The 12,836-nt window shown below is 37.1% G+C and overlaps 2 protein-coding genes across 2 annotated transcripts in view; one reads left to right on the top strand and one right to left on the bottom strand.

The window, feature by feature from the left end:
- Positions 1-4,504: 4,504 nt before the first annotated feature.
- On the bottom strand, positions 4,505-12,062 carry LOC101861778 (centrosomal protein 20). Its single transcript, XM_005089191.3, has 5 exons — positions 11,946-12,062; positions 9,295-9,492; positions 7,482-7,566; positions 6,261-6,382; positions 4,505-4,826 (listed from the first exon to the last, which is right to left on the bottom strand). Exons 1-5 carry the CDS (start codon positions 11,971-11,973, stop codon positions 4,774-4,776), a joined length of 486 nt encoding a protein of 161 aa, XP_005089248.1. The 5' UTR covers positions 11,974-12,062; the 3' UTR covers positions 4,505-4,773.
- A 227-nt stretch (positions 12,063-12,289) lies between these two features.
- LOC101861010 (bifunctional 3'-phosphoadenosine 5'-phosphosulfate synthase) overlaps positions 12,290-12,836 on the top strand; it is a gene marked incomplete in the record, with an annotated part of 92,902 nt that continues 92,355 nt past the window's right edge. The window contains 1 exon segment of the mRNA XM_013079647.2: positions 12,290-12,572. Within this exon segment, the coding sequence (XP_012935101.1) occupies positions 12,513-12,572 (60 nt within the window).

Raw genomic sequence — 12,836 nt, forward strand, 5'->3', positions numbered from 1 at the left:
GTGTGGTGTGGTGTAGTGTGGTGTAGTGTGGTGTGGTGTGGTGTGGTGTGGTATGATAGGGGAAGGAAGGGGAGGGAAGAGGGTGCAAGTCTATTGTTGTCCAGATACAATAGCACTAATTCAGATTAAAGCACTTCTAGGATTCCCATAAAGTGACAACATTAACACAGGCTTATTATCATTTTTCTCTTTTGGCGGGCGGAGGTAGAATTTTCTTTGAGGTTTTTTTTTTGTGGAATTCGGGCGCGGGGCTAAATAGAGCATTTGGACACAATTATGTTTAGTGAAGTAAAAAGGTAAGGTAGACTAACAAAGACATTAGAGGGAAGGAAAGCAGAAAAACCTAGCCACAACACCCTCCAACCACCCACAAAGTAAAAGGTAGAGGAAGTCCATGGATGCAGGGACAAACAAGCAGACCGAGAGGATTGTAAGGGTTTTAAGGCACTTGCAACACAATTAGATCATACAAGCGACAAAGATTAGAGGTGATACAAGAGAGTAGCAACCCCCCCCCTCCTCACTCACCCTGCTTTAGTATGACACTCCCGAACAGCTTCTTGTTTTTCTCCGTAGAACAGTTCCAGCGCCGTTTCACACCCACACCAAAACCCACACCCACACTAACCCCCCCCCCTCCTCCTTCCACATCTTGATTTGAGGAAAACTAGTACATGTACCAACCCCCATCAAAATCATCACAAATAAATTTCTGAAAGTGAAAACGTAATTGAAAAATTGTAACTGTTGGAGAGATGTCAGGAAGAAAAACACTGAGAGGAAAGGATTTTTTTCCTCCCAAAGATTCCAACTACTAGTACTATGGTTCTACATCTGTGAACAAGTTGTAAATAACATTAAAACTGGTGTGACAACAATATAACCAACACAACTGTTAATACAGTAGAAACCTGATATAACAGGGATGATTGGACCAGAGAAAAAGTCCTGTGTATCAAATCCTTGTTAAATCAGAAATGTAAGGGAAGTAAGCATTTGAGGACTAATCCAGCTTTAGTTATTCATGGGTAGTTACCCTTGCCACAAATAGGGCCTACTTACGAACAGGGGTTTTTACGTGTGTGTGTAGCTAGGCTTAGGGCTAGATCGATGTCTGCAGCACACTGCAGCCCTCTCTTGCTTCACCCGCTGCGTGTGCTTGCAGTGGTGTGGCTTGCATGGGCTTGCTCTATCACTGCGTTACTCTCTCTCTCTCTCTGTCTCTTCCTTTTTGCACATAGTTAATGAGCCGTTGTCCCTGCTATAACCGATTCGGCTCCGATGAGGCCCTGTTATTGCCGATAACTTTAAAAGAGACAAAGAGTAGAAAAAAAACCGGGGATTTAAAAAATCCCTATTATAACCAGATCCCTGTTATTACCGGGCCTGCAGGAGCGGTTCGTCCATAGAGCACGGTCGTGCAGTGCCGCCCAAAATTTTTAAGTGTTCTATTACGAAAAGCACCCACAAACATGAAATAAAAGAAGTAAAAAACAAACACTAGCCAAATATAATATCAAAACAAGGTCCTCGTTGGCGCTGTAACTGTCATTTCTGAGTCAAAAGCGCCGTAAAGCATCTACTATGCCAAGCCAAAGTTCACGCACTTTAACTAAACGTAATAGAATATTCAACAAACGACCAACAGTGGCTATCTGACCTATAAATCGCTCTTTGGGATAACCCAAGCGATGACGACACTTTGTAACGTATTAATATTAACAAGGCAGAGGATAAAATGGTATGGCCACCTGTTACGCATGTCACCTGACCAGCCAGCCTTGAGAGCCTACAACACCAAGCACTCAGGCTATAAAGGAAGAGGAAGGCCACGCAAAAGGAGGATCGAGGGTGTCAAGGAAACCCTAAGAAAACATAACATCACAACTGAAAGAGCTGCGGAGCTGGCCTACCATAGAAAACTGCATCTCCCCTCGACGCTTACTTAACGGCAACAGAGGATGAAAAAGTAAAAGTAAGTAAGTATTAACAAGGCGGCACATCCCAAATGTGCACTCACGAAACATAGCCCACAGTAGGAAAATTAAAAATAAACGGGATAGCCTGTACACTATTCAATGCCAAAATCATGTGATCCCCGGAGCAATCCAGTGAAGTGCTCAAGTGAATTGTGATTGGTTCATTGTCTTGCCTCTATTTTAAGCGACCAGGTGACCGTGACCTGAGGGAGGTGAACTTGACAAACTTTAGGCACCGCCCTATGAGTTGTGCCTTTGAATGGTTTTGTAGTGGAGTGGGGAAAGTTATTACTCGAGTGTTTAGTTCCAATGCAGGGTAAAGAACTTGATGTTTAGCTAACAAACAGATTTAGTTCTAGAAATCAGAGCGACCAGTAAAAAGAACGAAAATAAAAGCATATTAAGGTCCTCCTTCACCAACCCAGAGATCCTACCATCCCATTTACTATGCCCTTGACCATCTTCAACCAGCTGTTTTTTAGTGCACGCCCACTTTTTAGCCCCACGAGCCGTCCCTGCAGGCCTGTTATATATGGTTTCCACTATATTATGATAGGTGCTTCTACAGGTCTACTGCTTCTCAGACAATAACAGCGAGGTTTAATTAAGAGAGGCTTTCGATGGTACCGGACAAATAATTATGGGTGTGTGCCTGGAGAAAGGTACCAGTTATCAGAAATTCTGGATATTAAAATAAGGGCATATTGTTGGAGCACATTTAATACTGAACACGCCGGTTTTTAACTCATTCGCTACGTATTATTTTCGGCTTGTGGACAAATTTTTTTCGGGAGGGCGAAATGAGATGGTGACTAGTGCTCAGTTCACAGGTCTTTGAGGCCACAAATTCAAATAAAAATATTAACATTTATATACCACAATTTTCAGTATGGTTTGTAGAATACATCTCTGTAATAATGTTTGTGTATTTTTCAACTTTGGTTACTGTAAGAGGCGATTATGCAACACAATTTTACTAGAATGCGTAAAAATTTGGAAATAAAAAAATTAATAATCTTTGGTGAAACTAAAAAAATATGGTCGCACCTAGTCAAATGATACATCAAAATAACCATAAATGAATATATAGAACTGGAAAATATTGAAAAATTTAGTTTTTTACTTACATTCCATAAAATTTGTACATTTGGATCATAACATCCAATATTGAAAAAAAAAAAAAATTTGTATACTCTTGATAAAAGGACATGATGCATTCACCAAAAAAAAAAATTGTATCTTACATGGAATTATTCAGAATTACATTTGAAAGAAACTACTATATATGTCTTGAGTGGTACTTTTTCTGTAATTTCACCCCAAAAAATAGTAATTTCGGGGAGAGAAAAAATACTTTGGCATTTTAGATTTAGCACTGAAAAATATTGATTTCTCAAAAGCAGACCACAGGCAATTTGTGTCCAATAGTAACAATATTCTAAAGAAGAGTCCTATATTTCTTTAGTGAGCAAAAAATTGATACGTACGTTTTGATGTGAAAAAGTACTAAGACTGATGTCTGGGCTATAATTTGGGCATCACGATAAAACAAAGTCGCGCAAACTTCGAAATCGTGTTTCAATTTAAAAACCAAATCAAAACTTTCAGTTTGCGGTGGAAACGCTTGACCCGGAAGTCAATGTTATATTATAACCTTTATTTTAACATGGATTGGATTGGAATAAAATCTAAGCTAGAATTATAGGTCGGTTCTCGAGTTGTCGGGGGCTGCTTGGCGTACGGAAGACACATTTACCGCGTCACTGCCCACGGCACGGCGTAGCGAATGAGTTAAATTGTTCAAATATCTTGAGTATTTCTAAAGATATATCACATTTTGTAACACAGGGTATCAAAACAAAGTTAGAAGAAAAACCTAATTTGTAGCACATTTTTAAACTTTGGCGAAGTACAACATGTTGCAAAAATAACTAATAAACAAATATTTAGACTTAAAATAATCTAAAATCCTTTCAATGTTATTAAAAAATGTTTAAATGAGTGTTTTCTTATAATGGAACTATATTTTTGATCAGGTACGACTTTTTTGGCCTTTTTACCCCGTTGCTCAAAAATAGCTTTGCCGACAACTGGGAACTTTTCACAGGCACACACACAATTTAACCAAAATACTTAAGATCTAAATTCTAATACTAGAGACAGAGTTCTAAGCTCTTCAACCATCTTCACATAAAAGAAATGAGAGACTGCTTGGAGATGAATTGTGATTTTTTTTTTCAAAATTGCAAGACAATGATTCATTTTGTAGAAGAATTTAGCATAAATGATAAAGCTAGCACCAGATAATAAATAATACTAGTACTAGCTAGTTGACCCTGAATACATCAAGTACAGGTTATCTGACTCTAAATAGAAGGTGTAGGCCTATCCTAAAGTTATTGAATAATTTTAAAAAGTTATAGAGAAACAATTCAAATGGCCACCTTTATTTAACGATTGAACCCCTGACTCACAGTATAAAACAATGTAAAACATGGAAACTACAAGGATTCTTGATAAGATTGTTCAGTGTTTTGTGGCAAAGTTTATTGGGGGGCTTTTGCTTGCAAAAGTACATATATAATATACATCAAAGCAACATAAATATTATCTTACATGATTTGACTTTGAAATTGAAAGTATTTACAGTTTTATTAATATACTGTCAAAGAACAATAACAGTCTTTCGAATGATGCACATATTTTAAGAAATCTGGCAATCTTGTGGATTCTATGTACAATCACACTGCGCATAAAAAGAGAAAAAAAAAAGAGAAGAAAACTGCGTCCACTGCTACAAATGGCTGCCTTTCACAATCACAGGTGCTGGATCTTCATGGTCTGTATCTGAGGGAAAAAAGTAATTCAAATTCAAATTATTTATAATACTTCTATTTTCAAAAGGACAGAGTTACAGTACAATTGGATGCCTTTCACAATCACCGGAAAAGGGCAATGAAAAAACTTCCTAAATGATTCAAATTCAAGAACGCCTTGCTACTCAAACTAGGGTCATATCACAGCACAGCATGAAGCAAACAGAACTAAAGACGAAACGTGTGCCTTTTTCTAAACTTACCAAACTGAAAGCTTTGTAACAATATCTATGACTAAAAAAATGTAGAATACAATTCAACCCTGGGTACGAATATCTGCATGTAAGTCAGCTTTGCATGCATAGTGCGTTGATAATAATTCTCATTTACCAAGGCTTGTTTCACTAGCATCAGGCTATCTACAAACTTATCTTCATCCTCATAAATAATATTTAATAAGCAATAAATAATGTACAGTAATTTTGGATTTCCGTCCCATGAAATTTACAATTGACTAGAAAGAGATATAAAACAAATACAAACATTCTTTAAGATCCAAAGTTTTGATTTCAAACGGGCGGGTACACGGAAATTCTTTCTTTCTCTCTCCCTCGCCTTACATCTATCTTACACCCGCACAGACACACGACAGTAGCTTAGACACCCACATACCCAAACACATACAGCCATCACCACCTGTTATCTGTAAGATTACAAAAGACCACTGGTGAATTCCTTTTACTAAGATAGTAAGTCGTCACTCAGCGTTCCAACAGCTTTCAAATTAAACCAAAGACAACAAAATCCACACCAGGTTTGACTTAAAGTGAACATCCCAATGACATGGTTCCACTCCAAATCGACTGAGGGGAGCAACTCATGCAATTGCTTTTTCTATGAGACAAAATGTAAAAACTTTGTTCCCTCCCTTGAATTCTCTTCAGCAATAATCTTACGCTTCGTATAAGAGCTGGGCGAAGAATCAATTTTAGTACTGATTCCTGCGTTTGGTGCGACGGAAAAAAGTTCCAATTCCTTTTTACGTAAATCATTTGTTACCAATTATTTTATTTATCAAAAATTTCTTCTTTTTTTAAAAAAATGTTGGTGCCTTGCCATATTCCGAAATAGAGTTTATCCAACATTGTGGCGCTGTTCATAACTGACCAGGAAACCAGCAAACTAGCTAGATATTAAACTCATGGGAAGAAAATGCTACTCGTCGGAAGTAATTATGGAATCGTCTAAAGGTTGAACTCAACAGAAGTAATTGCCACTTGCCTAGTAATTTCTGCCTGCCAAATATTGCTACTCGCCTGAAGTAATTGTAATTGTCAAGGGGTCGGAACCACCAGCTGAAATCATATAGACTTCCAGGAAGAAATCACATAATTAGAGAGCAATTGTGTTTGGAGTTGATTCTTATGACTTCTTGCTTTCAGTATTATTATAATACAACACTCACCATCTTTCATATTTGAAGTTGAGGGAGCCCTTGTCCCAGCATGATTGAAAAAACCTTTTGCCTTTAGGGCTCTGTCAGCATTGTCATCCTTGTAGTTGGACACTAGGCTGTATAAGAGAGGCCTGGAGACAGCAAAAGTATCCATCTCATTAAAAAAGCAGCTCAGATAAGACTCCATTTAGGGAAAATTTGCAAGAATAACTAGCGTTTTCTGAAAATAATAACCTTACTAGTAACTGGCCTGCTAGTCAAGTAAGTGGCTTTTTATTCAGCAGCAATGACATTTACAGAGACCTTCTTTTCGAGTTCAAAATCCAGAAGTAAAATGACATGTCTGTGGTCTCATTCGTTGTGATTACCTGGCAAACCACAAGCACGTGAAATGAGTGAACAAACTCAGAGTAGCCTAGTGAGTGTAGGAGAATAAGGGCGAAAGGGGAGGGTATATAAACAGACGCGAAAGTTGAACCGGGTCGACGCAGTGGATGGAGCTCCGGACCTGTAAGACCCACACACATCATTCCCCCCTGGAAACTGGGTATTGAAAACAACGTAGATAGACTAATGAGTAGAATCTAGGAATAGATATAGCATTTATCATCTCATTACAATGTCTTAAGAAGATGTCAATCATATTATGTTGGAGACAAGACAATTCCTATCATGGACTGATCTTACCACAACAGCAGAAGCAGTAGGCTGAATGTCTCCAGTAAGGCAGAAAAAAAGAAAGATCATCATGTCAAGATTTAAACACCTAGAAACTTAAAGAATAGAGCATGTTGGCTTCCAAAACTGATGTATAATCAAGTGGCACATATTTCACCTTTGAGATAGCAAAGATAAAATGTGTCACGACGTGGTGGAATCAGGCGCTCATTAATTTTTGGGCACGTAGGGTTATTGGTATCATCTGAAAGCTTATTTACTTGCTTCGCTTTTAATGAAGAAAAAATGCCCATCTATCTTGAATAGAAGTCTGAAAACTGAAAAATGATATAATGTGTGCCATTAATTAACATTCTTCTGTACAAGACACACAGAAATGGGTTTTTATATGGACATAAAATGGGTTGAGCCAAAAAACAAAAATTCGATAAAATTGCCTAACTGGCAGAAAATTGCCTGTTTCTCTGATTTCGTTATTTTGATGAGCGCCTGATTTCACCACGATGCTTCACAAAAGTGTCAAAGCAAATCACCAACTATGTTGAAACTTACACAGATTTTGATGGAGCATCCTCAACAACATTAAGTTCATTCCGCAAAAAGTCTCGGTCTAAAGGCACCTTTGGTAATCCAGTTTCTGAGAAAGAATGAGAAAATATTTCAGTAAATATTTGATGCCTCTTAAGAGAACAAGTTATCTGTATGCACGCATTCATTGACCACAGTGCTGGCCTTCTTGTTGTGAGCACAAATAATAAAAACGTGTACAAAATAAATACTTTGTATGCATGAGACAAAGATTCTTAGTTTCCCCAATCAAGAACTACTCACATTACCAAGTCCACTGACACCCAGCAGCATTGGGAATGGTTTCTCTATTGCTGCTTTTTATGAGGTGGCACTGACAACTTAAGATAAGATAAGATAAGATAAGGTAATACTTTATTATATCCCCGAGGGAAATTTCTTGGTTGTTCAGAACTGTAAAAACACATGCAGATATACATAAAAATTTAAATTCTAAATTACTCTCATTAGAATTCAATATGAAAAAAAAAAATAGCAGACAAAATGTACTTATCACATCAAATGCATCATTCAACCCCACATGCAGGAATTAAATTACAAGACTTTGGAGTCATTTATAGATATTACATACTCTAAAGAGCAATACACATCTATGCTTATTCTGACAATAACCTAGAAGGTAAAAACTTCTTTTATATCTTTCTTTCTTTGTTTTTAGATACATAGATCTATCTGCCGCTTCGTGATTTGACAATTTGCGAGGAAAGTGGGTGTGATGGGTTGTTTATTTTAATGCTTTTTATATTTTTTTTATACTTGTGGTGTTATACATTTCATCAATTCTAATAAAATAATTCCAGAGATCTTGTTGGCTTTCTTAATGGTTCTGTCGAATTTTTCATCTTTTACTCTTCCATTCCCAGCCCAATAGCAAATACAAAATAATAGCATGCTTTCCATCATAGAATGGTATAAAAGGGACATAATCTTATTATCGACACAGAAACTTCTTAATTTCCTTAATAAAAAAGGAACATTTTTTGATTTACTTGTTTACACACGAGAGGAGCATGGAGATGCCAGTCAAGTTTGTAATCAATTGTTGTGCAGGATACAAACTTGTCATCTTTAATAAATTTTGCAATTGGTCCTTTTTTACTCTAAAGTCTACTATTAATTCCTTTTGTCTTTTTTACGTTTAGTTAATTTAGCCACAAAAGCATCTTACTTAGTTGTATCGAGGTAACTTTAGTCCTGTACAGATGTAGGATAGCACCATGTTCATTTCTTATGTTGAAAAAAGATTTATAAAAAAAAATTTCCTTTTTCTGCACACACACACAGAGGAATCTCCCCCTGCATCTTCAACACCCTTCAATAGCTTTCTGATTGTCGAGAAAGATCTGTTACCAGGATGCTGCAATGGTAAGCAAAGGTTTCACTTGCAAATAAAAAGTGCCAAATTCAACTTTCACTGAATTTCGTTCTTAACAGTCATCTTTAATCAAGACATGTGGAGTCAATGAACAGTAGGTTGAAATTATCTAAAGAGTAGAAAACTTTATCTCCTTGCAAAGTCAGGCTTTCTCTTAAATAATTCATCTCTAAGTTTAATTAAATATTACGATCTTGGCAACAGCAACATTGGCAACATGATTTAATCCATGTGAAAATTATATCACCTTGCATTTATTTATAATCTGACAACAAACATTTTTGCACAGACCTGAGATGGATAACAACAAGAAGCCTTGGGCAAGATTAATAAACCGCAACCCTCCTCTCAATCATCTCATAGAAACAAAGCCAGTTTTAAATTTGTAAAATATTCTGTTACCTGATACGAGTACCGACACGGAATATTTACAGTGGTTGTATTCAAGAAACTCTCTAATCAGTTCAAAGATGAGAACATTTTCATTGCTGATGTGGGGTTTGGCCTCTGACTGGTCATCCAAAGCACGGAAAACTTCAGCACGTATTCTTGCCTTGATCTCCCCAAGAGAGCCTTTGTTTTCAAGACTCTCTTTTAAAACTGGGATGGGGAGGGGGGAGGGGGGGGGGGTGGAGGAGAGAAAAAAACCAACAAAGCATTTACATGAATGCAGGTTTTAAAATTATTTCTAAACACATGATCAATACATCAGAACTAATATTTGCAACAACCAATCGAAGATTCCTTAGTGCCTCCTCACAATATATTGGAAGCACAAAAATACTATTTGACAGGCAGTGATAGGAAAGACATACTTTTCTGAGACCAATCTAATATATATATATATATAATTTTAAAAAACGTACTGAGCACTGAGAAAACCTTTGCAAAGAAAAGACCTAAAGACGAGAAAATTCCAGATAAAAATCATGTCTGTTTCTCGTCTGATTCTTATAATATATTCTAAGCATAGTATAGTCCCAAACAGGAGTGCATTCTCAGAGTTTAAGATTAGAGCTCAGAACAAATCAAAATCCAACCTTCATGATCATGACACTCCCCCCCCCCCCCCAAACCTCCTGAATCCATCTCAAATATTTCTCTTTGATTATAATAATTTATTAAATCCTTCTCCCAACAAAACCTCAAAACATGATCATTCATTCATGACTGTAATATTATAATACATAAATAATGCAGGAATCTAAAGTGATCATGTCAAATTCTGAAACCTTGACAAGAAATGTGTTAATGAGAATCATAATCGTTATATATGGCTTCAACTTCATCAAGAATTCCTTTCAACTACAACAGTTCAGTAAAATTGCTTATAATGATGTTAACTCATTGAAGACGAGCCTTCTGGTCATTCAACATTGCAAGAAAACTTCATATTTTATTGCATCTTTGTTTATAAATTTAATAGTATAGGCCTAGGCCCTGCCTAAAAATTTTTCAATTAGACTGTTGTCTTTATATAGCAATGACAATGAAAAATTAAATTTTCATCCAAATTGCTTAAAAATGGACTTAAATGAAAATAGAGTAAATTCTAAGAACTATGGTTTTTAAAATTTAAAAATCCATTGATAAATAAAAAAGTTATTGGGATTTTTGTTTGCAAAATGTTGGAGGACCTTCATATATATCTATAGGAAAAAATCGCCAAAATGTGGGACATGTTTTGATGTATTTTGAGGAAAAACTGTTCATAAGTCAGTAATGAATTGGAGCATATGAATGAAACTTGGCATCTCCATGTGATTTTTAGTGCCGAACCTAGTTCTGCTATCACTTTTTCGATGTCTTCATTACTTTGGATCTTAAAGACTGATATTTGCGTGAAATTTGTTGAATTGCGTGACATCGTTTTTACCGCGACGCGATCACCCCTTCTAAAACTCAGTAAAGCGCTATCGAGAAAACCCGCGATGTAGTCATCGGTGACCCATTTGGTTATAGGCAGCCAATCACATGCCGCCTAGCGATCACGTGCCTCTTGCGTGCCGGCACCTCGCGTTTGGAAAGCGGGATCAAGTTTCTAGATCTAGGGTTTTATCAATGGATGGGTGGTAATTTTAAGTTGGTACGGAAAATCTACTAAACGCAGAGATCTGAAATTATACAGCAATAAAGAAGACATGTGGGGCACTTGTGTGGTTGGCGATCAACCCGCTGCTCCGCTTAGTTTTCAAACCGCAGAGGAAATTCGCACAAACATGGCAATATCTCCGGTTCTAGTAATCGTTCGGGATTGTACGCTGGCATGTTGTTAGTTTAACCTTTCCTCTGGTTGGTTGCCGAGTTTCATTTATTTTCGTCCAGGAGTTTTCCCGTAACTTAACTTAGAAGAGAGTCACTTCTGATTCCGAGCGGCCCAAAAAATACCCCTCGCTCGGAGACCGATTTCCGGCACAAGGCGCAGCGGGCGATTGGCATTGCTACTTTATAATACTTTATTCTGGAATTTCAAAATGCAAGCACCAACATGCATGCCACAAAATATAAAAATTTAATTTGTGTTTCTGATTTGCGTGTATGATGGTTCGAAATGTTTTACAAAATTGCCTTTGGTCTGCTGTTGGTGGGACAAAGGTGTCTTTTACTTACAAAATGTAACAAAGAAAGTCTTAAAAAGAGTTAAAGGCTAGATCTAGATGTTATATTCAGAGAACGTGCAAAACCCATCAAACTGATAAAATGGTTCAGATTAATACAAATAGTTGTATGCAGGCCTCTGCACTACCACAAATAACTCTCTTTCTCTCTCTCACCTCACTAGTCTCTAGATCTAGATTGACTAGATCTAGAATCTAGATTCTATCTCTAGAATCTAGTGCCTCTAACTCTAGGCTAGGCTAGGACTAGGAAGGCAAGTATTTGTTCATTCACAATTTACTCATGACAATACTGTGACTGCACGAGCTCAAATTCAAATTAACAATCATACGTTCTATTCTAGGCCTCTTTCGTGACAATCGCTTGGAATTTCAGTCCAAGCAAAATTTATTTTAAAATATAACCCAAGTTTTCATCTTTTTTCCCCCTCATACCTTCTTTCAAGTCCTGACTTGACGCCATTTTGACGCTTTGAAAAGGTTGGCAAGGTAGACTTAAATCATATCCTTTGTACGAAAGAAACGAAAGTAGCCTAACATTTAGCGGATTCTCAGTAGAATAAATTATGAATTCGTCCTCAATCTCTTTATAAGCTGTCTTTTTTATTTTTGGCTGTTTGACTTTTTTAAAAATAAGATAGAGTATCAAAAGTCATGAGTAGATGTATTTTTTTTAAATCTAGAAAGCTAAAATCGATATTTGGAGAGCAGCTATTTATAGAATAATTGGAATCTGAATAATAGCCTAATATTTGTTGGTGAATTGATTTCGTCAAACAAGACACGCCCATAAAGAACGATTGGCCCAGTTCAACACACTTGATCAACCGACAACCGACGAAAAGTAGGTTGGGCAAGGCTCGGTTCTGTGGAAGATTTTGCTGGGGAAAGAACTCGTGCCGCGTCATAAAAGAAATAGTGAAATTTATTGCCGCATCCCTTCCGATTTTTTCTTATCGCGTCGAAAAGAATTCAGCCTTCATTCATTCAAGCTCCACCGAGATGTGTGACCAAGATAAGAGTGATAAGATCATGAACAACCAGCCCACCAAAAGTTCCCACGTAAGTAGTCTAGAGATAACGAAGGAAGGTCCGTTGTTGTTGTTGCATGCATAGAGGGCCTACTACTAATACTAAAAGCTAACACTGTAGTAGTAGTTGGCCTACTTTCGCTTAACGTCAACTCATTTCTTGTTTGTATGTTGTGTCTATGTGCGTTTTGTGTTCGTTTTTTCACCCTGGAGACTTTGGGTTGTAGACAGAGTAGGTGCTTGAGGAAATAATGTCCCCCAACCTCTCCCCCTTCTCTCTCTCTCTCTCTCTCTC

This window comes from Aplysia californica, unplaced genomic scaffold (genome assembly GCF_000002075.1).
Source record: "Aplysia californica isolate F4 #8 unplaced genomic scaffold, AplCal3.0 scaffold00004, whole genome shotgun sequence".
Classification (NCBI taxonomy): Eukaryota; Metazoa; Mollusca; class Gastropoda; order Aplysiida; family Aplysiidae; genus Aplysia; species Aplysia californica.